The following is a 26,862-nucleotide window of genomic DNA, read 5'->3' as shown; positions in this document are numbered from 1 at the left end:
CTTTGTAATTATAGGCGTACTTAAACTCATGTTTAAATTAACAAATACTCATTATGTAAATTCCCTCAAATTATATATCGGATCATTCAATATTTCTTCAGTTTTAATCATCTTACTTTCTACCATAATTATCTTACTAGCATTTAATTGAATTTACAGCAGCAGTGGCTTTTTGTGAATTTGTGTTTAACAATAAAATAATTCATCTAGTCCGAACTATCTTTGTTTTACTTTACAATATCATTCACATGTGACATATATCATACATCTTTTATTAATGAAACAGGAAATCTTAATCAGCCTACCCAACTTTATTTCAAGACGTTTTATATAACACGTACAATGTATGCATAAAAGGTTTTTGTGGTAAGTGTATAAATATTTTTATAAGGTAATGTAAGGAAAACTAATAATAAACTATGATGAAAGTAAGTAGTGGAAGATATATCTATCCTTCTATCTTTCTTACTGTATTGTATAAATTGTAGAGAAATATATACATATAAGAACAAAAGTTTTTAGTTAGAAAATCGTATATATTCATAAAAGGTATATATACATGTGACTTAATTAGTTTAAGAACAAATCCGTATTGGTATTCAATTCCCGTCTTCCAAGTTTATCTAAAACAAAAATTAATAATACATTAGGTTTTATATCATTAAATAATTTAAAATATATATATAGTTCAAATTCAGTGGAAAAAACTAATTATCACTAAAGCTCATAGCGTATATTAAAAGCATCACTATAGTAACTGAATTTGAATTTTTTTTGTTTAATTATTTAACATACTATACCTTTTATTATTTGTCTTCTGGTATTAAACTTTGTAATTAATATATGTGCAAAACACCTATGGACAAAAAATAAGTTTTTTAAAATCAACATATTTATATTAAAATTGCATAAATTAAAGTTGCAATTCAGTGAGGGCAAGATATAGTCATTTTATAATAAATCATATTAGCGTATATTATTAGATCATCATCTTAATTCCTAATAAAATTATGTTCTTTTTATACGGTTACTCACCTGTTTGAAAAAGTAATGATACACATCATGCTCAAGTAAATTATAAAATCTGGTAAAAAAACAGATGTTAGACTTTTTAAATTAAAAAATATATATTTTACAACTTAATTGCAATAATAAATTGTAATCAGCAAAAAAAGTAACATCAAATTTACTCAGACATATGCTTGTCAAATATCATCATAAAGAAACTATTGCAATTTGGAAATATTTATTAATAAAAAAATTATTTACCTTCCTATCTTTAAAAAAAAGGTTCCATGGTTTAATTATTGTTTTCATGAATACATCTTTCCTGCAAAGTAATAATTCGAATTAATCATAATTAAAATACATTACTAGCAAAACTTCATAATATTAAATTCTTATATCAGTGAAAGAATATCTCCATATTTGCATGTAAGACAGGGATAACTTTTAAATTACTCATCATAGAACATTTTTGTAATACTTTTATGCCTATGTTGTAAAATAAACTGCTTTTAAATTACCTTCCTAATATCTTTCTTTTCTTTTTCAAAGTTTAAATTTTTTCCTATTTCATGTTATATATCTTCTTTATCCCATAGTTATTTATATACTATACATATTATATTATTATAGGTGTGATACATATTCAACCATTTTCATTGTTTGCATCTGAAATAAGTAAACAGATATTGTTATATATTTCTTATTAAAGATTACGAGTAAAAATCATATTTGATATAATATATATTCAGATTCATAATATCTACATTATATTTCTGCTTGACCGGGGCGGTCTATATAAATCATCATATTTCATTCAAATAAATCATAAAAAAAAAAGATTTAATTTAAAATTACATTTTACTCTATTTAAGAAAAACTTACCAAGATTATCAATGGAATTTATTACAATGTATTGCAACTCTATTTCTTGCATTTTTTCCCTAGAAAGAAAAACAAACTCAACTTACATACTTCTCAATTAAATAAATTGAATACATATTTTTATAAATCTCTTCAGGAAACTGAATCGCTCATATAATACTCAGACTGGGGCAGTATCATGTCATCATATAAAATACTAACTTTTAATGAAATTCGCGTTCGAAAAATTAATCTGAGATGATCTAACGTGAGAATAAAAATTCAGAAAATTACTGAAAAATAACTAGAGAAGAATGAAGTGAAAATTGAAAATCACAGCAGACACCAAGCTAATGCAATAAAATTAAAAATAGATATTCTATTTTTGAAATAAATACTTTGTTAAACTTGTTTTAAAGAAATAATACTCACCAGAAAACTTGCAAACAAGCCGAAACTAAAGTTGATCAGCAAGAGGACATCCAAAGCACGTTTCTGACTAATTTTAACGTTTTAAACTAACTCTAGAAGAAAAAATAAATCGAATTCCAAATGATTCATTAAATTAAATCAGGAAAATCAATCGAATACAGGTTAAAATATTCAGAGTCGTATTTCTAGGTTGTAATCAAGAAATACTCATACGAACGAGACTATTTACGTATCATCACATAAAATATAAAATCAAAATTCTGAGGAAGCAATAGCAAATTAAAGAAAATATAATGGTAAATGATATGCTGAAATATCTGTTGCTTGAAAAATGTCGTATTTGTATGATATTTCGTAACGATGCACGTGATGACTGTGGATTATATAAAATATAAAATACTCTTACCTCACCATTATCGACGAAATCTAAAATGAAGGAGAAGCGTCCCTGCGACAGAGTTTAAATAGAATTTATGGTCTAGGTTCACTTATTTTGAAGAGTGACCTATCGATATATCAAAAATGCCCTCTGATGGAAATATAGTAAACCGTTACAGATATTTTTTGAATCTTATATACACATACAAAATAGATAGGAAATTTTTGAATTAATAAAAATATGTTTAATATTGTTCTTTTTTAATAACCAGATTTTCGATTTATGTGATTGACTAACTATTCTCAGATTTTGTATATTTATTTAAGTGGAGGAAATCTAATAAAATACAATAGTTTTCTCAATTCTTTTACCGAAATCTACTGAATACCTTTTTGAAAAGAAATTAATAAATTTTAATTTATTCATTACTAGTAAATAATGATAATGAATTTGCAAAAAGGGATAGGGCCTCAAGGATAGAAAATGTATTTCATATAATACTAGATACGGACACAAGTTTTTCTCAAACTTTGTTGGGCTTGTGTGCATATACGTATATGCGCATATGAGTTAGGTACATACGCATTTATCTGTAATCTTTTATGTACTCAGATAACATTTCAATAAATAAAAATAATTTCACAATATAAAAGCATGATATCACTGTTGGTATTGAAAATTCTATTTATAATTGTGATTTCAGTAAATATAATAAACAAGACATGATTTCATACATTTTGGAACGAAGAAACTGTTGCAATGTGATACAAGACGTTGGCAAGAAATTAATTCGTAATAAGGAAAATTTTTGCTTTTAAAGCGTTTTTGAAATGAATGGTTTATCAGAAGACGACAGTTCTGATAGCAGTAATGAGTTTCTGGTTGATCCACAGAAAATTAATTTGAATTCTAGTTTCTTCGCGAAAAAGAAGCTTGATGCTGCGAAGGTTGAGGATCGGATTGACACTGAAGATGAGAGCACCGATGACGAGGATCTCGAGGATGTCAGTCAAACAGACAATATCGAACTTTTCACTCAGGTCTTGAAAAACTTAGAATATTCGCAAAAATTTAAACAGAACGATGAGAACGTTGAAAAGAAAGAATCACATTCAGACCATTCCATATTACAAGAAAAAGAGGAAAAAGGACAAAAAGTAAAAAAAGAGGTAAAAGATACTACATCGTCTAATGAAATAAATGAACTTTTGCTCCAAGGTGAGTGTAGTATAGGTTCACTCTTCAAAAAAGGCTCTGAAGATGCAATAATAAAGAACGAGGAAGACACTGAGCCTCCTAATGAATACACTATTCCAAAAGATGGTGTCAAGATTGTTTTACCAGGTACTTGTTTAATGATTAACAGAAAGAAGAAGGGGAAGCCAGATTTGAAAGCAATCTTGAAGAAACGATTAAGAGATGCTCAGATATTAGTAGAGAAAGTAGGATTGCTTTGTTGGTTGGCTTATGGCTTTCGTTTAAATGATCAGATAAATCAGCCTGAAATAATGGCTGGTGTATTATCATTGATTTCTACTTCAAATTATCCAAAAGATAGAATTGATCTCATATATCTAGAAAAGTTTACAAAGTGGTTTATACATGTATTTACATTTGAGCCTGTTGTAAGTAATGGTAATAAACAAATAGATAAAGAAACTTTATTGAAAATATTGAAAGACAAGAAAGTTTCTAACTATAAAGAATTGATATTATTATACGTTGCTACATTGAGAGCATTGGGGTTAAATTGTAGATTGGTTATCTCTCTTTGTCCTCCTCATCGGATATATAGTAATAACCCACTTTTTAAATTAGATAAAGAGCCGGAAACTGCGGGGAAAGATAAATCTAATGTAACTAAAAAGAGAAGTTCAAAGAAAAAGGAAGAAAAAGAGGTAGCTTCTGATAAAACAAATGTAATTCAAAATAGTTCTGAGGCCAAAAAAAATGCTAATGCAGAAGCCAAAAAAAGAGCAGCTAAAATTTTACATTCGAAATTGCAGACTTATAAGGGCAAAAACAAATCTGATACTAGTAAAGACTCTAACAGTGAAAGCAAAGCAACTAAAAAATCAAATACTAAAAGTACTGAAAAAAAAGATGAATCTAGATCTGCAGAACAGGAAAAGAGTATGTCTAGTTTAAGACAATTAAGATCTCGGAAAGTTAATATCAATTTTGAAGATAATAAAGCAAGAAAGTCTACAGACTTGTCTTCAAAGGTTGATGGCACAAAATCAAAATATTATATAGAAAAAGATTCAACAGATTCTGAAGCAGAATTTCAACCAAAACCAAAACGTTCAGTGAGGAAGAGTAATGATAAAGAAGAGGCATCACAAAGTTCTAAGAACACTATTAAAAAAAACAGAAAATTAGTATCCTCTGATAGTGAAGATCAAACAAACAAAACAAAGGAAAGGCAAGATATTTGGGCTGAAATATATTTAGAATCAGAAGAAAGTTGGATTTGTACAAGTGTATTGGATGAAAAAATCCATTGCATATCTGAAATATATGTAAGTAATTTATGAACCAATTCATATTATATCTACTGAAGTATGGTAATAACAATTGCACTCTGTTATAGAAAAAAGCAACAAAGCCTGTATTGTATGTAGTAGCTTGGAATTCTGAAGGTTTAATAAAAGACGTGACTAGACGCTACTGTGCACAATGGCTTACAGTCACACGTAAGCAACGAGTTGATGAAAAATGGTGGCTTGAAACCTTGTCTTATTGGAAAGAAAAAAATACTGCTATTTCTAGAGCTGAAGATGAAATGCTATTACAAAGGTATTTTATATATTTAAATATTTTTACTTATCACAATACTTCTTTATCTGACAGTTTCATTTATTCTAGGGAGTTGGAGCAGCCTTTGCCTAGAACGCTTAGCGAGATCAAAGGTCATCCATTGTACGTTATTCAAAGACATTTACTCAAATTTGAAGCATTGTATCCTCCGGATTGTGTGCCCTTAGGACATACTTCTACTGGTGAAGCCATTTACTCTCGCCACTGTGTACATACTATTCGTTCAAGAGAAACTTGGCTAAAAGAAGCCAGAGTAGTAAAACCAAATCAAGAGGCCTATAAAATAGTCAAAGCTCGTCCAAAATACGATAAAGTATATATAACTATTTCAATCTCTTCATTCGTAAATATTTATTCTGTAATAATCAAATTTGTAAAATAATTTAATTACAATAGCTTTCGGGAATGAAAATTAAGGACTCACCACTGGAATTATTTGGTGAATGGCAAACTATGGAATATGAACCACCAGTAGCCAAGGATGGTATTGTTCCACGAAATGAGTATGGAAATGTTGATTTATTTAAACAACGTATGCTTCCAAAAGGCACCGTTCATATAAATCGTAAGTTCTTAAGGAATTAATTGATACATATTACGTACCATATGTATAAAAATGTACCAGCAAATGTATGATTGAAATGATTGATAAACATGGAAAACTAAGACTAATATGTGTATCATGATGTAGTTCCAGGATTGAATCGAATAGCACGGAAGCTTAACATTGATTGTGCACCAGCTGTAGTAGGCTTTAATTTTGGAAGTATGGGTGCTGTTCCTGCACTCGAAGGTTACGTCGTTTGTTCTGAATACGAAGATACTTTACGAGAAGCTTGGGAAGCTGAACAAGTTGAAGCAATTAAACGAACTAAAGAAAAGCAAGAGAAACGAGTTTACGGAAATTGGAAGAGGCTGATTCAAGGTTTGCTTATAAGAGAGCGACTAGCAACGAGATACGAGTTTACGGAAGAAACAAAATCGACAACTAATAAACGGACGAAACATAAGAAAACAGAAGTAAAGAAGACTAAAATATTTTAAACCGTAAAACGAAATTATAAATCATTTTGTAAAAAATCTTAATAATGTATACATCACAGGAATGATGCAACTTATTATTTCGTTACTACTTATAATTTCAAGTAAGAACATAATCTTTTCTGAATACGAAGATGTTTTACGAGAAGCTTGGGAAGTTGAACAAGTTGAGGCAATTAAGCGAACTAAAGAAATCAAGAGAAACGAGTTTATGGAAATTGGAAGAGACTGATTCAAGGTTTGCCCATAAGAAAGCGATTACCAACGAGATACGAGTTTATGGAAAAAACAAAATCGGCAACTAATATTAATAATAATAAATTAATGATAATAAACTAATAATAAGGCAGCTATTACTATTATATTTATTTCAGTATTATAAACAATCGTGCGAGATAGATTTTTGTAAATGAAACTTGTACAAAATTTTAATATATATGTCTTTCAAATGTACTTTCGTTTGATATTTTTCAGATTGTATTTTGCTATAATATATGCAGCTAGTGTTTCTATATTTTTTTAAGATATTGTTAACCCCTTGGCATACAATGACGTCTGAGAGACGTCATCCATTTCATGTGCCATTGTAGACTTTGACATCGAGACGTCAAGAACTTTTTCCGGCGAACGCCGAAAATCAGGCGTTTTATTTAATATTGATTTAATTTAATAAAAAATGTTTAGTTTCTTTACATGTTTTGAAATGTATCATACTTTATAGAATTATTAATTTATTATTTTATAATGTTACTTAATTACTGTCCATTAACATTATATATCAACCTGATTAAATATTATACAACAATGTAAATTTCGAAACAAAATGTTCTGTTTCTAAGCTTGCATGTAACAGTTCAGTTGAGCCAGATTAAATAGTATTCTTCGGACGCATCAAATTCCATTTTATTTGTACGCTAAGGATCATTTTGCGGGTTGTTTTACTGGTTGAATATACATAAATATCCATTTAATTTAGTGTATTAATGATAATTATGATTAGATTGCGGATTTTTATGCATCTGTAAGAAATTTACATCTATAGGAAATCTGTAAGAAATATTTGAAAGTACAAAATTGCGCAGAATGCACATAGTATGAACGTTTCCAACGAGGTTCTACTTTTATAATTATATTCTCAAAAATACGAATTTGCATAAAAATCCGCTGTATAATTATGATACTTAATTTATATAGGATATTCCTATAGAATGTACATAAATGTAAGCAATTTTTGAAGAACTATATGCGTAATAAATTAATATATATTTATATAAATGTTGTATTTATCGCTTTAGAACCGTTATTATTTGAATATTATCGACAGATCGATATATAACATATGGGATATAAACTTTGTATACATATACAACAGCGTTTACTAAATAATAAATAAATTGAGTCTTTTATAGAGAAGCTTTTATAATAATTATTTCAGATTTTTAATGTAATATGGACCCAGAATATTATTCTACTTTGTACAAATGGTAAGTTTTATAAAATTTGAAAATTACTACGAAGAAATTTTAAGGTTAAATAAATAATAACTCGTATTTTATTATTTGGTTTTATGTTTCAAGGTTTGAAAAATGTGGGATAATATCAAACATAAGAACGCATCTTCGTCAAAATTTAATAAATGCATTAAAAAACAAAGATGTTGTTTTAAAAAATGATGAGCCCAAATCTGCGAAACAGTACGTTTATGATTTACTAGTAGCAGAATATTTATTTAATCACAATTACGCATACACACTATCTGTATTTGCTAGTGAAGCACCTCTGTTAATTAACTTTTCTACTAAGACAGTTCAAAAAACCGATGGCAGCAAGGAGGAGAGTAATGAAAAATTGCAAAGTGATTATATATTACATGTTTTGGAAACATTAGGTATCAATCCGCATGATCCTAAAGGACAGTATGTTATATCGCAGTACATAGAAAATGATATGCCTTTGCTTTTATGCATATTAAAGTGTATAACTATGTTTTCCTATAACATACACAATGATGTGCCTATAAGAGAAAATATATCTCTTTGCAATGAGTCCACGCAAACTGAATTTTCTTGGCAAGCTCACAGTTTATATGTAGAAAAATTAGTTGCATTGAAAAGGAAAATATCCATGCACAAACAAATAGTCGACAATAAGCTGCGCAAGAGAGAAATGATGTTAAAAGAACAGGCAATGTTCATTGAGCAACAACTTGCAACATTAAATATAAAATTGCATCAAGTTCAGGTAATACAAATTTTTATTCTATAATTAGTTCAACTGAAATAAAATAACAAAATATAAATCTTTTTTATAGAATATTATGCATAATATGAGTTTGAAAGAAAAACAACTAAAAGAAAGAAGGCAAAATAATGAACGACAAGTTTTGCAAAAAGAAATGGAATTAACATCAAAGGAAAGATTGTTGTTACAAGAAGCAGATAGGTATAATATATGATTTATAACATTAATATTCATAAAATTAACAATTTCTTTTTTGTTATTACACATTCTGATTTACATAGATTGCAAAGGGAGCAAGATGACCATAAAAAATTAGAAGAACAATTAAAAAAAACATGTGATCAGAAAGGTGTACAAACTGAAGATCTGGTAGAATCATCTAATCATTATTTACGAAACATTGAAATACAAACAGATATTGTAAACGATATAAAACAAGAGGATAAAATTGAGGTTCTTACTAGAGAAAAGGAAGAATTAAATGCTCTTATCCAAGATCAACAATTAAGAATAGAACAGATAACACAACGGGCTCTTCAGTTGTCTCAACAAGTAGAAGGAATACGTTCATTAAGACCCATTAACATAGAAGTTCCAACTCAAACTGTTAATACAAATACAGTTATTAGCGAAAGTAGTTCAACGGAAGATATTCTCCAGGATGCGAAGATGAGACTTAAACGTCTAGAGGAAGAAAGTTTGAAAGCGGATCAGTATTATTATAATTTCATCAACAACTCTCCATGATATTATAGTTACAGTAATCTAATAGAAGTAAAATGAAAAAAACCGAAAAAAAGATATATGAATGTAATTTGTATAATAAAATATTTATGCTGATTTTTTTTATACAGAAAGAAACGTAATATTTCTTCTCGATTATTAAGGAAGAATCGGGAACAATAATGAATGAAACAAGTGCCGCATCAATGAATTTTTATTGCGGTGATCGATAAGTCCTATTATAAATTATATAAAATTCGAATCGTATGTACAAATTTAAGACTGAATAGAACATGTACCAAAGTGCTTTTGTTACCTACTTTATTTTATAAAATTGGACGTTAATATAATATACAATTTATTCGCTATCTTTTTTCTTTATTATTTGAATTCTACCTTAATTACATGCAACACCAAACGTAGTATATAAAATGTTAAGTCAAATTTTTTCCATTGTTGTACATCATCTTCGTTTGGGATCCGAACTTCTCCTAGTACTCAAAATTAAGGATCATATTTCTCTATTTTTTTAAATAATTGAAAATGGAAATTTTCTTATGTTATTAACTGCGATATTTTCTCTGCCTATTAATATGTATCGTCAAAGGATATTGTTTGTCCCGGCTTTCGCGGCCCTCCCGTTCATGAGTACGTTCCTTTGTGTAGGGTGACTTTTCCTGAAAATACATTCTCATATGAATCTTCTGAATGCCATGCTATCCTGCAATTGGCGTTTGGGTATTTGATAGTATCACCTAGTTTTTCTGGTCTTTGCTATTGTCTCCCATTTCGTCTTTTCAATGTACTCGAAGCGGACGTCTTTATCAACTAAGGGGTCAAGGAATAGTGTTAGAAAAATGATTAAAAAGTTAATTTATGGGCAGAAATGTTTAGGACAAAATGTAAGACTGATGTAACGGGATTTACGAAAAAAAAGTGTGGCACGTTCTTTACGAAATGTGTTATCTTCTACGTTTCTATCAATAGGACTGTTACACGCAAGTCTCTTTCAAGTTCTTTATGTTTTCTGTACATATGGGAAAGACAAGTAATGACCTACTTATGACCATTTCAACAATACGCAAATACCTTAGAAAATCTATTCAATCGAATATAATACGAATGAAGTATTCGAAATTATTCGAATGTATCTTAATAAAGATACAATTTCTTATATCTTCGATACATGAATAGTGAAAAATTTCAATTAGAATTACTAACCTTGTTATAATGATGTTTTTCCCTATGCTCCGGGATATCACCATTTTGATGTGTTCCTTTTGCTGAAAACCATCCTCATTATTTATATAAAGAGATTGATGTTAGAACAGATTTTATATTATTTGAAAAAATGTTTACCTTTCTCATCATCTTTTCTTCTTTTCTGTTCGGTCGTGACTGCTGATTCGTCTGTCCTATCCTGCAAGATACGAAAAAACTAGAATATGTTATTAATGTGTCATTTATTAAAAATTTGAGGCATACCCTTTTTCGTGCAAATTTCTTTTCTCTGCGCAATTCTTTCTGTTCGTCCCTTATTTTGCCTTTACTCGAGCGCTCTTTTTTGTCAAGACTTCCCTCAGCACGTCTACCCTCCTGTTAACATTAAAAATCAAATTACACAAATATATAGGAAAAATATTATTGTAAAATTTAATAATTCTCACCTTTTGTACATTCTCAACTTTTCTTCTTTTGGCATCTGAAATTAAAGATTATCGGTTTTGTAATTTGGAATAAATTGGAATATATATATATATATATATGTAATACACGTATTTTTTGCCTAAGTACTTTCTTTTATTGTGTCAGCAGTTGACACAACTTTATATTCTCTAAAAGATATTAATGTAATGGCAATATTTAGAACTTTTTAATGCAAACCTCTATCAGATCCATCTTGCGTGGGTCCAGAACTAGCACTACTATTTGATACACTAGAAAGGTCACGGTCTAAATTATCTACACCACTGCCGTAATAGTGTTCCTCCTGTAATTAAATTAATGACATGACAATGCACTTATTATACTATATAGAATAATTTTTCAACCAATTTATAGTTACTTTATAGTATTTTCGGTCTTTTTTATCTATTGTGTCCTCTTCCTTAATCTCGTCCTTTTTTAAATGTTTATCTTTTCCTTCAGAACTTTCCTTGCTTTCTTCTTTTTTTCTAATTTTTTCCGAGCTGTCACTATATTTAATAAAAGTTCGGTAAAATCTTCTGATTATTTTCGAAGTAAAAATTGAAATATGTGTCGCTCGACTTACTGATGCAATTGATTCGATGCACTTCGTTTTTCTCGTTGATCCTTACTCTCTTTCTCTATCCTAGAGTCGCCGTTTGTAATTTCTTTACTCGATATTCCATCGCCAGCTTTATCCGAATTATCACTATTTGAAGTATCTTGTGCTTTCCCAGTCTATTAGATAAATATAAAAATTGATTTTTAAGTAAGGAAAATAAAAATGAAATAAAAATAAGGCAGACCTTATCCCCTACGTGATGAAAATCTGCTTCGCGAATCATGTTTGGAGTTTTGGCTTTTAATTGGCCACTGTACGACGTTGCTAGTACGTGCAAATCTTGGCGTTGTCCACGTTCCTCCTCTCTCACTTTTTCTACTTTACGTTCAAGAATTTGAGATAATTTTGCCAGAACAGGGAAATGTGGTAATATTTTTATTAATATTATCAAGGAATTTCTTATTTGTACGTAGTCCTTAGAATCCAAACAAACTACAATCGCCTGTATAAATGATGCATATTAATCTACAGTTAAAAAAGAATTTTATCACATAAAACCATTACCTTTGTAATTTTGTAATGCCATTTGTGACACACGTGTCTGTAATTTTCAAATCCTACCATATCATTGGCTTCAGAGAATTGATTGCTAACTCGAAATTTTGTTACAAATCCCGGATAATTGCTACATTCCTAAAAGAAAGATAAACATATAAAATCATCTGGATTTATTGAGTATGTTATAAAATAATATACCTTATCGAATATGGCTTTCTCAGAGTGCCACCTCATTACCGTTTCCAGCATGGCGCATAAAAATCTTCCATAACGATTCGCTTCGTTTTCGGTACATGAGGTAACTGAATATGTTATATCACAGAAAAGCTATAAGATTAAATATTACGTGATAAATAATGCAATATGTAATACATAAAGTGAGTAAATTTCTAATAAAGTATACACTTACTCTGTCATAGCAAAGAAGGGTTGAAAAATTCGCAGTCTTTAAAGAATGTATAGTATGAACGAATTTGGCGCAATACATGGCATCCACGGTTGTAAATGTACATCGAGGAAACAGACACAGTTGTAGAAATTGCGTTATCGTTTCATTTTTCGCTGATTTTGCGCTTCGAGATAAAAACCATGTATCTTTCTCTTGTCTAATAAAGTGATATTAATAAAACAATATTATTAAAAAGTTTTTCCACAGAGCATATAAATATTAAATTGAACAAATTTTACCTTAGATATGCAAATACTTTTTCAACGTGCTCTTCCTGTTTTCTCCTTTCATCTTGTAGTTTCTCAATTAGAGTTGTATATCTTTCTTGCTCTTTCTTTCCCTTGCTGACATTCTGAAAAAAAGAAAAAGGTATATTAATTTAAAAGCGAACTATAAAAATCGCTGTTAGAATGAAAAGGTATTAACACACCACATCTTTGGAATCGGCGCTTTGTGCCGCGAGTTGCTTTAATTTGTTAATTTCTCTCTGGTAACTCTCCACAGGAACATACAAATCGTACATAGATAAGGACCAAAATGTCACCAGGAACTGTGGCGAGATATCCTCCCATACTTTCAATGGATGTAAAGGTCTGACTGACTGAGCAACAGGTGCCATAACTGCTTGTGCAGCTTCTGCGTACTTTGCTTGCTTCATAGCAGTTGACATCTTTTTGTAATTTGGATCAGCTTTACGTAGGGCATCATACTTAATCTGAGAACAACATGTAAAATTAGATCTGTTCAATAACAATACTTCCTAAATTGGTGATTATATCTTTATTGATTAATGTAATCACTATTTTCTCATATACAATTGTAATATTTATTATACAAGAAGAAACTTACATTAATGGCATGTGCAAACATTGGTCTTGCAAGAAAAAATGCGACATCAGAATGTATATGATTGTCCTGGAGCATAGAATGTATGGAGGGAAGTCTTTCTACATATTCATCTACTGTCATAGTGGATCCCAAGAAAGTACCAAATTGAACTAATGTATCTTGACACTGATCATATAGTTTTCCTATGATTTTAAGTACACAATTTGCAAATAAATTTTTTTGTAAATATTAAGAGAATAAAATATTAAAAATATTATTATAATGCTTACCCACGAGTTTAAGATGAGATTTATCTGTTTCCCTATACACAACACAGTGTTTTTGCTGTGCCATTAAAAGACATAGTGCTACAGCAAGATCATGTTCAGCTAGAGCTTCTTTTAAACGTTGCGATGATTTCTTTGTATTGCGTACTTGACTGAAGTAGCCAGCCTGGAACATTTTGTATAATTGTAAAACATCTTTATAATAGATGTTTATGTATAGTGTAATTAAATATATTAATGAAATTACTTCATTTTTTAATAAGTCTCCACCTGCCATGGCATCTAACTGATCCGAAGTCATCTCCTCAGCGGCTTCGATACCCGCCATCTTTTGTACTATTTCTTTCAATATTAATAAATCTAGGCTGAAAATAAAAGTGAGCAATAAAATAACTATTATTTATCTCAAGTTTATTATTCCCATTGCGCAATATTACGCGGTTTTCGTAGGCATTATTATGCAAGATACTTTACGAATACTACTATCGATACTTTACGAATAAAAATGATTGCTAACGAATACTTTTAAATAACTTTAAAAATAAAAATTGGAATATGATAAATGAAAACATAAGAAATGAGATTATTGCGTAAGAGAATATATGCGTAATTTTAACAGTTATGAGATTTTTATATAATGTTATAATATAAATGAACTTATATATCTAAAAATTATCAAATAATTTTTCTCTTTTTCCTTCATTTTTAAATCTATAGCGATAAGACTTAAATCCTGTCTCCGTATTTTCTACAAAATACAAATCTACTAATAATGCTATTTTTTAATGTATGACAGATTTATAATCTGTGTTAATTCTTTCTTTTTTTAATATATCTAGTGTTGTATTTTACAATAAACATCTCTACTGTTCCTTTGAAAACTATTATAAGGAATCCTCATTTCATACTTTTTATTGCAGAGATTCATACATTTGCTTAGCCTTTATCACCTTTTGTTCTATATCTGTTCCGTTCAAATTATATTATCCAAAGCCTTTTGTCCATTAATTAAAATTTTAATATTTCTCTCTTTTTTTACAAACTTTTTAATATCTAGGAAGAAAAAGTACAATTCGAAATATTTTAATATGTTTGCAACATGCTTTATCAATATTAAAATCTCTTAAATAAATACCAAAGCAAGTTTTACTACAACAAATATTCAGTATTTACCTTGTCCTTCTAGGCTTTCATAGCATTAGTGGCAATATTTCTCACTAATTGTATTCTTTAAATCTGAACTCAGTAGCTTTTTCAGCTCTTGTTCTACTTAGATATCTTTGATCAAACATTTCTATCAAATACTATTATTCCATGTTGTTGACATCTTAAGATAATTGATATTTTTACGGTGTATAGCTCTCTTTTTATCAGTAATAGAATTTTAAATTATTGTATTTAATATATTATAAATGCGAGTTTCTCTATGATCTTTATATTTGTTTGCAAATTATAATGTTCGATGCTAAGGTGTTTCATTTTCCTATCCATTTATCTTTTACTTACACAGGTTGATTCAGTATTCAGTATCTATGTTTCCCTTTCCCACAACTGTTTTTAGTCATTTTTTCAGTTTCCTTTATCAATAAAATGTATATGAACGTATATGCCAAAAACCATTTATATCTTATTATACCAAAATAGAAAATTCGCATTTCGTAAAAATATTGCAATAATGGATTGTTAATACAGAAGTGCAGAATAAAATCCATAAAATTTAATCCACTGTTCTTCAATTATTTGTATTTTTATTGAATTTTAAGTAGCTCAATATATAAAAAACGAAAATATATTACAACCAAAGATACGTTTTAAAAAAATGAAGAGAGAATCTTATATTGCCACACGTTTGGAATCATCATTGGTAAAGTTCCATTGCAATGAAAAGTTTGTAAATTTTATTTACTCAGTGATACTAGATGTTTCCATTTAGGAACTATTATGGCAGAATGATAGTGTATGTATGTTCATTGCAATTAAAAAGTCTTCATAGTATATTTGTTACAATTCGATTGAATTTTTTTCATGTTTTGTGAGCAATAATTATTCTGAAATTACAAACAGTGCATCAAAATTCGTATCTAAATCTTTTTGGTTTCTTTCGAATATCTCTATTGCCATATTACACGTGGTACTAAATCACACATGTTTAAAGAAACTCTCTATTTAAGAAATACACTGTTTGTCTGGATAAATCTTAAGCAGAATTGAAATACAATTGATAATTTCTATGTATTCAAGTGTATGAGCCATAAGAGCATAACATATATTTAGTAAAAGCTTTCTGTTGTTAACGGAAAAAAGCTCGTAATTTATTAATGTAGTATCGTGGATGAGAGGCCTAAGAGATATCAGGCAAACCATAAACAATGTCGCGAGAAAACCTAAGTGCCGACAGGCTCATCAATGTATCGCCGGTCCGTCAATCGAATAGTTACGGGGGCATGACCCTGGTCACGAGCGGTTACAGAACACGTGCGTAGTGGGGCTTAGAGAAAAGACAAAGGGATGCTAAGGGAGAAAGACGAATTAACAGTCAGTGTTAGTTGAGAAGTCAGAAAATGTGAATCGAGAAGTCAGAGAGTGCGAATTGCGTTGTCGAAAGAGTGTAGTCCGCGTGAGACAGAGCGTTGGAACCGTGCTGACGAGAGTTGCAAATTAACTATTTAGTTGTCTTGATTATAGTACGTTATTGTATTTAGTTCACGTTAAACAAGTATTGTTTCCTGTTTAACCAATATCTGTTTAATCCATTTTATATAAACTAATTGTAGTAAGATCCTACATTAGGAAAAATCAAAAAGGGATTAAGAATATCACATTAATGATAATTATTCTTAATTAGCTTAAAAATTTCTGAACTTCCCGCATTATACTCAATATTCAATTAAGTAATTATTACATCATAAAAATGAACGAGAACTTGTACAAAATCTAGACAGTTACAAACTAACTGAAAAGAAATTAGTTTCTTATATACAACGTACCTTTTTTGTGCTTTAAGTTGATTAGCTACATACTGCAGCAAACCAGTAAGTTCAATATTATACTTCTTAAATATGGCTCCACAAAACGAAGCAAGGGATTGGAGCCAAAGAGATATACTGGTGCCATCATGTTTAAACCTATCTCTGTCAGCACCAGCTAAAGCTTCCACAAGACAGTAACCAAGTACATCATAAGAAATGTTAGTCAAATATTTTAGGGAATCTACAACAGGTCCTGTAACACACGAAATAGTAAAAATTATTTAAAATGAAAATCTCCAAGTTTACGAATGTATCATAAAATTATTTACATACCTATAAGATTATCATACAATTGGATTTGTATAAGAATATAATCGAACAATACACCGGGCGAAGAATGTGTAAGTTTGCCTATTGACCTCCCTACGGGCTTTATGGTTTCTTTACTCACTCTTTTCATGATAGACTTAATTTTCTTTTGCGCATCTGCTCGTTTTCTTAAAAGAGCAGCATGTTGCAAAGGTGTATCGTTTTTCCATCGAGCGTACAAACAATATCGATTTTGATATGGATAGTATTTCAAGATATTCCACAATTCTTCGGCAACGCAACAGTTACAGTCCATAAACGATAACGATGGCAGTAACGCCACATCGAGAATAGTCAACACGTCGTAATACAAATTGTTATTTTTATCAATTGGTTGCTTATTGGAATCTAACGGACACTGTTTTATGGCCGCATGACACAATCGCATGATTTTGTACATTAGAACAGGATCATGATGTAGATTGGGACCAAGGACTATAAGCATTGGTAATAATTGATCGTGGATCTCCTCGAGACTCTCGATTAGTTTCGGAGCAAGAGAGCTCTTTAATTGTGGAACTCTCCTACCTTGTAATTTTGGCGATATTATACAATTTCTGAAATATAATGTAGCAGGTACAGTAACAGAATTTAACTATAAAAACATACTCTAAATTTGTTTAATTGAATTCTCTGTAACGAAAGTATTAGAATGGAATTTACTTGCGATAAACGGGTTCGATAAGAGATTGAATCATTTTGCACAGCGCTAATGCAATTGGACGTTGATCGGTGAAACTGTGTTCGGGTAATCGATTGAATAAATTTTGTGCTACTTCCCAAGCTCCTGTCTCTAAAAGTGCTTCGCATAACCCGAACTTCTGATTACTCGTGTATTTATCCTTTTAAAAAATAATGGCGTTAATAAGATCTTTAATAAAATATAATTATACCTGTTTAGATACCTGTGGAGTTTCTTTCTCCTCTGGTACGTCCTCTTTGTCTTTCGTAGAGATTACGCTTAATTTGCGAACATAATCTTTCGCCTGTTTCATTGCCTGTTCGTGTTCTTTAATAATAGTTTTATCATCTGGCACCAACCAAGGCAATATATCATCTAATTTAATAACACCATGTTGTAACATGAGTGCAGTGACTTTTTGCAATGAAAATGGAGTAGCATTGACGGTTGAACAATATTTAAATCCTAAAACTTCGCAGAGTACCTGTTGGTCACTCATATATGACCGAATTAAAGGGATAAAAAGCGCATCATCTTGAGGTCGATTCTCAAAAGTTTCTAATAAAATATCGAGTACCCTATTAGGGTCAAGATTAAAATATCCTAAAAGAACGATATACATATAGTTCCATCCATTTAAAATATACAATTCAGAATATATCGGAACAAAATTTTTTTACCGATAAGAGACTTAACAATTTCCAATATTGATGCTACTTCACTTTCTGGACGTTCCTGATTCAATTCCACTATAAGTTTAGAATATCCTTCGCTTTCCTCCCGAAATAAATTAAATTTCCGTTGTTTATAACTGTAAATAAATATTTTATATAGATTTCGCTTCATTAGTTTAATTTTTATATTGAATATTTTACTTAAACAAATAGGAAAAAATACATACTACAATTTTGTTTTCACTTTAATAAATTTGATTTGGAAATTCTTGTTTTTTAAAGTTCCTACATCTTGCAATGTATCAATTTCTAAACGTTCCTTCAATATTCTATCTGTGAGAAACTATATAGAAAGCAAATGACAAATTAATTATGTCATTAGAAATATCTTAATATGTAGCCAGTAGTTCAGTCACTTTTGTTATCCTATAAAATGATACCTTTTCTGATTCTTTTACAAGATAATAAAAATTATTCCTTTCTTCATTATGTGCTTCCGCATCTATCAGTGTAAATATATCCACTATTGCAGATGGTATTGCTCCATCAATATTCTGCAAATAAATATATTTTAAATAAAAGAGAACTAAAATAGACTAATAGTTGTAAAAATGAATTATTGTAATATTATCATTGACCATTGATCTTACCGTTAGTTCACCTAATGTTTGAACAACATTGTCCTTTTTTATGTTCCCACGGATTCCATTTGAAATTAATTCGTATAATCCTCTTCTCCATTCTAAAATTAAAGAGAACACCGCATAAATATGTTAAAAATATAGAACTATCAAATGATAATTATATATTGTAAAATGTATCTCAAAAATGCTATTCCTCATAATTTATAATTTACAGTTACATATATCAAAATTAAAAATAATGCAAAATTAACAAAGAACTTGAGAATCAACTTTTTATTAATTTGATTGAAATACAAAATAGTTCAAAATTATATTTTATTCACATATATAAACTCTTTTACTTTTTACAATATTCAATGCGTAAAACAATTTTCCACTGAGGTTTTTCATTAAGATATGTATTTGCATAAAAATCCACACTCTAATTATTTACATTCATAGATAAAAGGATATAAGAAAACGTTGGCGCTTAAATACATTTCATAAATTTTTACTTTTCGGAATATATTTCTCAGATAACAAACAGGGAGAAATATTTTCTATGTGAACATCGTTTATTTCATAAACAGATGGAAACGTTGATGATATGATAAGTGTAACATTGATAGATTTCAGCGCGCGTAAAATTGTCACTTTGTGTGGAAACATGGCTCAAGCTGTTAAGAGAAATTCTTATAATCTCACCTGCAGTGTTGCCTTCCTTAAATTTGTGCTTGATTAACTTGAGGCTGCAAACAGTTGTTAATTGACAATTAACTCTTCAGAAGAGCGAGAAACAGGAGAGATAAGTTGCAACCATCAATTGCACAGAAGTATGCAATATCAATTCAATATTAATCGAACGCACTTTCGGACGTTAACCACTTACAAATCATTTTTTCCATGTTTATCCCATGCTTTCCATATATCTGTATTCCACACTTTACCAGCCATTTTAATTCCATGAAAAGCTTTTTTATAATTAAAAACAATTGTATCAACATCACAGGTTAATAGACTCCATTTTGCACCATTGCAAGCGTCCTCGAAGCTATCGTGGCGCGATCTTTCTTACGCCATATATTATATCTAGACTGGTATCCTTATTGTTAAAATCTTCCTTCTACTTTCCAGCTTCTTATATTGGGTTTTTATTCCTTATACTATATTATATAGATATATTATATATATTCTACAAATGCATATAATATGTAAAAATATTCATAATATGCAATAGATGAAACAAATTTCCATTTATATTTCTATTTCTTTATTTATGCCCACAAAAATATAAAAATGCATTAAAATCCACAGTCTATTAATAAAGTATCAATTGTAAAGAAATAAATATGCCATTAATTATATACATTTATTAGTTTATAAAGTTATCTTTGTTATTCTTTCAAACTTAATTTTAATAAAAAGTTTTTATAAATGTTTCACTTAATAAAAAGCAAAATTAATAATAGGTCACTTTATCTACTTTTCATTTATGAAAAGATTGTATCACTGAAATAAAGTATATATATATATATATATATTTAGAATTATATATATGTATATAAGGAAGAAATATAGTTATAAAATATTAATTTATTTATTGGTTAAATTTATATTTTATGTAATTCAGGAAACCATACTCTGCCCAACGAGTAGAGTCGCCCAGTACTCATAATAAAAATCTGAGGAGCACTAAATTCTAATATCTGATTTAAAATACATTAGAACATAGTAAGCTACGTTTTCGAATATTAATAAAGTATTAGTTAAAGATATAGTATTGATTAAAGAGACATTTAGCGAAAAAGTGTAATCGAATTTCACTGAAAATGTTTTATGAACTACTGAAACTACTAAATCAGTATATTATTCTATCTACTTTTGATTTATAAAAAATATGTTGTTTATCTTATGACAGTATATATATAGGATATAAATATAATTATAGAATATTGATTTTCTCTGAAGATTAAATTTATACTTTACGTAATACAAGAAACGAACATACGCGCTTTAAATGGCTTCATGGGAAAAATGTAAAAACAGTACTAAATACGAATAATTTTTATTTATATATCAAATACATAATATCATAAGTTACTAGCAAATTCATTTGCCTTACAAATACATTTTATAGGTTAGGTTTTATCAAAATATTACCGTTAGAAATTGATGGGTTTAGGAACGCGAAGAACTTCAGTTCTTTTACGTTCAGCCATAGAACAGAAAGGTATTGTCATTTTTACTTCAAATAAAATCAGAGAACATCCGGCTGTTTATTATTAATAGTAAATAAGTTTCGGTATAATTATATCGATTAATTACTGCACAATAACACGAGTTTAATATTATCGTCGATAATATAACATGCTTTATAATTAGAATATACGAGTGTAACGCTGTTTTGTTTACTACTCTTCCTGTATATAAAATAATTTAGACAACTGTAAAACTTAATATTTTATTATATATATTAGTGCTGTAAGAATGTATGTTTTGTATTTAGTTTCTTTTTAATTAAAAATTATTTTATATATTTCTCTTTTTTTACTATGATAAATTTGGTTATGTCACGTTGTAACTGTAAATTTGACAATTTTTATTTTCAGTACAAAATGGCCAAATCTAAGGAGAAGAAAAGCAAAAGTGCTATTAACGAGGTTGTCACTCGTGAATATACAGTGAATCTCCACAAACGTCTCCACGGAGTTGGATTTAAAAAACGTGCTCCACGAGCTATCAAAGAAATTCGCAAATTTGCTGAAAAACAAATGGGAACTCCAGATGTGAGGATTGATACACGACTCAACAAACAACTGTGGTCTAAGGGAATCAGGTAAATTTTATATATTTCTGAGTTTGATTTAATTTGTAACTATTTATGATTGAACTGTCACTGTCTGAATTTTTTGGTATTTTATATTATTAATTTGCATTGTATATTTCTAGAAATGTACCATTCAGAGTTCGTGTACGATTGAGCAGAAGAAGGAATGACGATGAAGATTCCGCAAACAAATTGTACACCCTTGTTACATACATACCAGTTGCTTCTTTCAAAGGTTTACAGACAGAAAATGTTGATGCAAGCCAAGATTGATTTGTTTCTGATTAATAAATAAGTTTTCATCAATCTTTGACTTTATAATTATTTCAATATTCCCTTGTTTATTTCACACTCAATAGTTTTTATTATTTTTTAACGTTCAACTTCTTTAATGTACTTAGGATATTAATATTAGAAATGATACTACTCACTTACCCAATCTAGCACATTTTACAAAGTCTATATTTAACATCAGAATCAGAGATATTAAAGATAAATTAATTTTAAAATCCTACGTTAAGTTAGAATAATTTAAAATTTTAAATGGTTCAAATATAAAAATTTTCTGCGATCTGATATTGTCGATTATCGATACATATCGACAACAATGTCACTATATATGCTTCCCACGCTGTAATGTTCCTAGCCAATTCTTACTGTAATTTGCTATAAGATAGTGATATTTCGAGCATCCTATGGTAATCATAGTTAGTGTAAGTTTTATCATAGTCGAGGAACTTCAGGAAAGTTTATTATTCGTATGGATTCTGGCATTACGATACTGTATTACGGCTCGAATAGTGTACGTTCTGAAATAGGAGCAGTGAGTGTAAGTAATATCAAGTGATCATACGAAGGCGCGCTAACAATATTTCTTTCTCTCTCGTTTCTCTATTAATTTTATTGAGTCCTAGGTAGATAATTGACTTGATCTTTGTTTATACTTATGCTGACATGAGTCGGTGATCATTTATTAAAATGCAAAGTACGAATCCACTAATGTCGCTTTATTTACAAGAGTGTCGGCATCTTTTTTTTTTCTTTCATTTTAATTCGCCGGCTCACAGTTTTATCAAAGTATTCTTAGTAGTTTTATTTCGATGCTCTCGAGCTGTTTGTGTAATCAAAGCGTCGCGTCTCATCGAGGCTGCATTTGCATTCAATAACTTCAGATAATAAGCCTATTGTTTATTGTAGCATGCAAAACGCAGCCAACATGTGCGTAAACGCATATAGTTAAAGAGAAATAAATTTTTGTATGCTTATGATTTACGACTTGGTTTGGGCGCTATAATTATTCGCTCCGATTAATTCGATTCGGTTTGTCAATGATCGATCACGCGGCTACTTTTTATCAAATAAATCGCGCACATAATTAAGTCTGTGGGAACGGATGTGACTCCGTGAAGAAAGAATTTCGTTCCCACATTTCTTTTTTACTTTTACCGTACATTATTATCGTATGATCCTTCCTCTAACCGGTACACCTTAGTTATAAGTTATAATTTTTCTATAAAAGAAAGAAAAAATTGTATTAAGAAATAAAAAAACAAAATTTCTATTTAGCTTTTATTCATTTTTTTTTATAAATTTTTTTCCGCATAATAATATAAATATAGATTGAAACTTATTATATACTAATATTTTATGCAATTATTTTTTGTATAAGCATATTCTATGCTATATACAATATTAAAAATTTGTGTATTTTCTATATACTATTTCTTTTTCTTGTTTCTTATCCTTTCCTCTATTATTCTAACTGTTTTATTAACATGTCCCATTAAACACATATATCATACATAATACAATGTTTAAATAAATTCTTTAAGAATACTATACTAACAAATGTATCTTGCATTTTTTATTTTCTTTCTTCATACAATTTTTTATTGCACAATTTTTTATATATTTTTTAATTTTTCTTTTTCTAATTATTCAGTAGTTTATAATGGAAGGAGGTGGAGTACTTACAGCAGAACGCAGTCCTGCACGTGCGAATCTGCATGTAGCTTTCAGTGAAAAGGGTGAGGTAAAGGAACGCAGGGAAAAATTCTTAACAGCCAAGTATGGCTCTCATCAGATGTCTCTTATCCGTAAAAGACTTGCAGTTGAAATGTGGCTCTTTGATGAGCTAGAAAAACTATATGAATCAGTTGTAAGTTTAAAATTAATCTCTTTGTAACTAGAAGTTATTGCATAGATATAAATTATTTATCAATTTTCGTTCATTGACAGAATGAAAATGGTAAAAATCGGGAAGTTGAAATAGATATAGATGAACTTCTTGATATGGACAGTGATGATCATAGACGAAGATTTTTGCAGGTATGTATTTGTAAATTAGATTAGATGGTTGTTATCAAAGCTGATATACATTAATTATTGCTATTGTTTTATTTTGTTGTTATAGGAGTTACTGGTTGATACAAAGAAACCACCACATGATGTAAATGTAAGTGCAGCTCCTAAGCTTGTCTTGATAAATTTGCAATTATTTGTTGTAACAATATTCTTTCTCCTAAAATTTAATACTTTGTGACTAATATATACCTGAAAATAATATCTAGTATTTTTAATGAATTAATAAGCTCGATTATAGTGTACCTATGGTTCTAGAGGAATAATTTGATTGATAAACTGGGGCCTTGTCACTAACGGAAGTTCATCTCTTTATTTATATGTTTCAGAAATTCATTAACGATTTACTTGAAAAAGCTAAAACACTTTGAAGAACTTCCGTGTTCTTCTTAACACTTACGTGTTTGCAAGGACTTTTTTGAAGCATGAACAAATTTGCTCAGATTTTGGGACGAGTCAAAGACATATTCAAGCCTTAAATGAGTCGCGCGCATACGTGACTTAAATGCCAATTTATCATTATACTTGGATCGAACATAATGGGGAAAAGAAAATGAAAAAAAATCTAATCCATCAAATGACTCTGCACATTTTTATTCTAGCGTATATTATTTCATATTGAAATCGTAAGCATTAGTATCTGACTTATCTCAGTACAACGGCTAACTTTGTTAGTTATTTATGTGCGCATCGCATATCAAGTAATAAATCTCACAGTACACGGAACTGCCTTGCTGTACGATCCATCCAGTGTGATGTATAGTAGAAAACGTTTGTTCTTCTACACTCTAGTTTTGTATGCATTCTATACTCCATTGTTCGTAGTAATATTTATGTTATTAGGGGATAATTAACTAACAAAGATACTTCCAAAACACTGTAACTATATGAAATAATTTCTATGCATATCCTAAGTTCATTGAATTGTCACAACTGAGGATATGATTGGGTTTGAAACGATTAATATTTTTTATGTTGTAGCAAATTAATACAAACTTTTTTTTATTTATTGTAGAAGATACTTTAAGGGGGCAGATATGCAAAATTTCGCATCGAATGCTTGTATGAATTTAAAGGGGAAAAAAAGAAAGAAACGAAAAAAAAAAATTATGGAATCTGTTTGATAATATAATAAAAGCGTGTATGTTTCAGATGATATTATCACTGGCATAGTAATAATTAAAACGTGGAAATGACACCTATCGTTGCTCCAGTACCGAATCAGTATTGAAAATTATCGTGAAGCAGAAATTAACTCTGCCGTAAGTTTGTCATTTTCCTCCTCTTTTCTTTTGGATAATTGTTGATTGAAATTTTTCAAAGTTCTTGTTAAGTCGTTAATAAAAAAAAGGAAAAAATGAAGGGAAAACCATAAAAACATTCCTACATTTAGAAAGATATTAAATTCTTTATATTGTAATGACGATGTAGTGATGATTTTTTTAAATTACTTTGTTACTTATATAATCATGTTGTTAATTTTCAAGATTTTAAATTTCTATTTATAGACGTGTTATACTCGTTTAAATGATCGGTCGATCATCTTTAATGAATCTTTAATAGATCAATTCGCGTATTTGTCTCGAAAAAGAAAGAACAAATGGAACGAATGTACAAGTCCTCTGTTCTGACGGCCTCGTTTGGATAAAATAATTGTAAATGCGTAGAATTATTCGTGTATATCTATATGTAGTACAAATTAGCGTTTGTGTTATGAAAAAAGAAAAAAAAATAATTCACCGTCGCAACAGAGTGCAATCATAGGTGACATTTATACGATTTACCGACAGTCATTTAACATACGAGCTATTGTGTAAAATGTATCCACAGTTACTGTAAAAGAGGAAGGGAGTGAATTTAACTCAAACTTCCGGATAACCCAAAGGATCTCTTGCACCGATGTATCTCGCATTAATTACTTAAAACCAAAAATGAAAAAAAAAAAAAGACTGCACAAGTGGAATTTACCTTCCTCTTAGACACCATATATTATAATATAGATGCGTACAGAAATCACAGTAAGTGGCAAAACAGGATGGATAAGATGGATATATTATTGAAGATCGAATACACAGTATCGGATGTTGAACGGGGAACCAAAAAGTTTTCTGTTTATGCTGGACAAAAACGTAAAAAGCAATACCTATATGATGTGATTACTTAAAAATATATATTCATGTGAAAGAAAAAGGAAAGAAATGGCTAGAAGAACTTTGTGGCTACCTCGTACGCCATATTTCTAGTGCTATTAATCCCCATTCAAAGAACAGAAGAAAAGAAGAAAACGTGGAGAAACAAGAATGATTTTATCCAAGCAAAGACTTAGTAAATCACTATCATTTTACGAGATATATTTGAGTGTACAGAGATTCACAACTGCCATTTGTTTTTTGGCAAAAATGTGATCTTTGTAGACTTGATCTGAGGGCATAGAGAAATGTGTTTAGAATATCTTTCTACTCACCCATCCTTCAAACAAAAAA

The 26,862-nt window shown here is 29.5% G+C and overlaps 5 protein-coding genes and 1 long non-coding RNA gene across 13 annotated transcripts; 4 read left to right on the top strand and 2 right to left on the bottom strand.

Annotated features, from left to right (window-relative positions):
• Positions 1-515: 515 nt before the first annotated feature.
• LOC126874864 (uncharacterized) lies at positions 516-2,862 on the bottom strand. Its single transcript, XR_007693048.1, has 8 exons — positions 2,708-2,862; positions 2,302-2,393; positions 1,891-1,949; positions 1,527-1,674; positions 1,270-1,330; positions 1,036-1,084; positions 801-856; positions 516-623 (listed from the first exon to the last, which is right to left on the bottom strand). It is a non-coding gene; the product is annotated as an uncharacterized LOC126874864 (long non-coding RNA).
• Positions 2,863-3,108: 246 nt separating this feature from the next.
• On the top strand, positions 3,109-6,994 carry LOC126874829 (DNA repair protein complementing XP-C cells homolog). 2 transcript variants are annotated; one of them, XM_050637288.1, is made up of 6 exons: positions 3,109-3,254; positions 3,384-5,202; positions 5,274-5,479; positions 5,549-5,813; positions 5,897-6,065; positions 6,192-6,994. In XM_050637288.1, the coding sequence occupies exons 2-6, from the start codon at positions 3,511-3,513 to the stop codon at positions 6,542-6,544; spliced, it is 2,685 nt and encodes an 894-aa protein (XP_050493245.1). In that variant the 5' UTR covers positions 3,109-3,254; positions 3,384-3,510; the 3' UTR covers positions 6,545-6,994. The 2 variants fall into 2 exon arrangements, with proteins under 2 accessions (XP_050493245.1, XP_050493244.1); XM_050637287.1 differs by having other exon boundaries at positions 3,205-5,202.
• A 575-nt stretch (positions 6,995-7,569) lies between these two features.
• Positions 7,570-9,873, top strand: LOC126874841 (Golgi resident protein GCP60-like). Of its 2 annotated transcripts, XM_050637350.1 has the most exons (5): positions 7,570-8,025; positions 8,119-8,235; positions 8,349-8,782; positions 8,853-8,983; positions 9,064-9,873. In XM_050637350.1, exons 2-5 carry the CDS (start codon positions 8,211-8,213, stop codon positions 9,527-9,529), a joined length of 1,056 nt encoding a protein of 351 aa, XP_050493307.1. In that variant the 5' UTR covers positions 7,570-8,025; positions 8,119-8,210; the 3' UTR covers positions 9,530-9,873. The 2 variants fall into 2 exon arrangements, with proteins under 2 accessions (XP_050493307.1, XP_050493306.1); XM_050637349.1 differs by having other exon boundaries at positions 8,119-8,782.
• On the bottom strand, positions 9,702-20,288 carry LOC126874824 (THO complex subunit 2). 3 transcript variants are annotated; one of them, XM_050637265.1, is made up of 28 exons: positions 20,081-20,288; positions 19,897-19,940; positions 19,219-19,310; positions 19,009-19,122; positions 18,796-18,911; positions 18,575-18,705; positions 18,118-18,497; positions 17,876-18,054; positions 17,177-17,769; positions 16,862-17,096; positions 14,122-14,239; positions 13,878-14,040; positions 13,609-13,790; positions 13,190-13,474; positions 12,999-13,111; positions 12,721-12,916; positions 12,510-12,638; positions 12,318-12,446; positions 12,010-12,255; positions 11,778-11,929; positions 11,571-11,700; positions 11,390-11,495; positions 11,173-11,207; positions 10,991-11,101; positions 10,865-10,925; positions 10,727-10,788; positions 10,118-10,182; positions 9,702-9,999 (listed from the first exon to the last, which is right to left on the bottom strand). In XM_050637265.1, exons 1-28 carry the CDS (start codon positions 20,143-20,145, stop codon positions 9,969-9,971), a joined length of 4,263 nt encoding a protein of 1,420 aa, XP_050493222.1. In that variant the 5' UTR covers positions 20,146-20,288; the 3' UTR covers positions 9,702-9,968. The 3 variants fall into 3 exon arrangements, with proteins under 3 accessions (XP_050493222.1, XP_050493221.1, XP_050493220.1); XM_050637264.1 differs by having other exon boundaries at positions 11,998-12,255; positions 13,193-13,474; positions 20,081-20,287; XM_050637263.1 differs by having other exon boundaries at positions 11,998-12,255; positions 20,081-20,286.
• A 1,024-nt stretch (positions 20,289-21,312) lies between these two features.
• On the top strand, positions 21,313-22,324 carry LOC126874859 (60S ribosomal protein L31). 2 transcript variants are annotated; one of them, XM_050637383.1, is made up of 3 exons: positions 21,313-21,421; positions 21,801-22,027; positions 22,141-22,324. In XM_050637383.1, exons 2-3 carry the CDS (start codon positions 21,807-21,809, stop codon positions 22,289-22,291), a joined length of 372 nt encoding a protein of 123 aa, XP_050493340.1. In that variant the 5' UTR covers positions 21,313-21,421; positions 21,801-21,806; the 3' UTR covers positions 22,292-22,324. The 2 variants fall into 2 exon arrangements, with proteins under 2 accessions (XP_050493340.1, XP_050493341.1); XM_050637384.1 differs by having other exon boundaries at positions 21,345-21,479.
• Positions 22,325-22,680: 356 nt separating this feature from the next.
• On the top strand, positions 22,681-26,328 carry LOC126874858 (protein phosphatase 1 regulatory subunit 14B). Of its 3 annotated transcripts, none has more exons than XM_050637380.1 (5): positions 22,681-22,847; positions 23,961-24,176; positions 24,257-24,346; positions 24,432-24,473; positions 24,709-26,328. In XM_050637380.1, exons 2-5 carry the CDS (start codon positions 23,970-23,972, stop codon positions 24,748-24,750), a joined length of 381 nt encoding a protein of 126 aa, XP_050493337.1. In that variant the 5' UTR covers positions 22,681-22,847; positions 23,961-23,969; the 3' UTR covers positions 24,751-26,328. The 3 variants fall into 3 exon arrangements, with proteins under 3 accessions (XP_050493337.1, XP_050493338.1, XP_050493339.1); XM_050637381.1 differs by lacking the exon at positions 22,681-22,847 and adding an exon at positions 22,856-22,932; XM_050637382.1 differs by lacking the exon at positions 22,681-22,847 and adding an exon at positions 22,857-23,003.
• Positions 26,329-26,862: the final 534 nt, after the last annotated feature.

Source organism: Bombus huntii, chromosome 16 (assembly GCF_024542735.1).
Source record: "Bombus huntii isolate Logan2020A chromosome 16, iyBomHunt1.1, whole genome shotgun sequence".
Classification (NCBI taxonomy): Eukaryota; Metazoa; Arthropoda; class Insecta; order Hymenoptera; family Apidae; genus Bombus; species Bombus huntii.
Note: the sequence above shows the minus strand (reverse complement) of the source record. Positions and strands in the feature narration are given on the sequence as shown.

Excerpts from the sequence above, each read along its gene's own strand:
- LOC126874858 (XM_050637380.1), top strand. The coding sequence starts at position 23,970 with ATGGAAGGAGGTGGAGTACTTACAGCAGAACGCAGTCCTGCACGTGCG. Across the intron at positions 24,177-24,256 it reads AAAAACTATATGAATCAGTT|AATGAAAATGGTAAAAATCG; the intron begins GTAAGTTTAAAA and ends GTTCATTGACAG. Across the intron at positions 24,474-24,708 it reads AACCACCACATGATGTAAAT|AAATTCATTAACGATTTACT; the intron begins GTAAGTGCAGCT and ends TATATGTTTCAG.
- LOC126874859 (XM_050637383.1), top strand. The coding sequence starts at position 21,807 with ATGGCCAAATCTAAGGAGAAGAAAAGCAAAAGTGCTATTAACGAGGTT. Across the intron at positions 22,028-22,140 it reads CTGTGGTCTAAGGGAATCAG|AAATGTACCATTCAGAGTTC; the intron begins GTAAATTTTATA and ends GTATATTTCTAG.
- LOC126874829 (XM_050637288.1), top strand. The coding sequence starts at position 3,511 with ATGAATGGTTTATCAGAAGACGACAGTTCTGATAGCAGTAATGAGTTT. Across the intron at positions 5,480-5,548 it reads GATGAAATGCTATTACAAAG|GGAGTTGGAGCAGCCTTTGC; the intron begins GTATTTTATATA and ends CATTTATTCTAG. Across the intron at positions 5,814-5,896 it reads CTCGTCCAAAATACGATAAA|CTTTCGGGAATGAAAATTAA; the intron begins GTATATATAACT and ends TAATTACAATAG.
- LOC126874824 (XM_050637263.1), bottom strand. The coding sequence starts at position 20,145 with ATGGCTGGTAAAGTGTGGAATACAGATATATGGAAAGCATGGGATAAA. Across the intron at positions 11,701-11,777 it reads GCATCGAATCAATTGCATCA|TGACAGCTCGGAAAAAATTA; the intron begins GTAAGTCGAGCG and ends TATTAAATATAG. Across the intron at positions 10,183-10,726 it reads AAAAACATCATTATAACAAG|GAAAAGTCACCCTACACAAA; the intron begins GTTAGTAATTCT and ends ATGTATTTTCAG.
- LOC126874841 (XM_050637349.1), top strand. The coding sequence starts at position 7,991 with ATGGACCCAGAATATTATTCTACTTTGTACAAATG. Across the intron at positions 8,026-8,118 it reads TATTCTACTTTGTACAAATG|GTTTGAAAAATGTGGGATAA; the intron begins GTAAGTTTTATA and ends TTATGTTTCAAG. Across the intron at positions 8,783-8,852 it reads TAAAATTGCATCAAGTTCAG|AATATTATGCATAATATGAG; the intron begins GTAATACAAATT and ends TCTTTTTTATAG.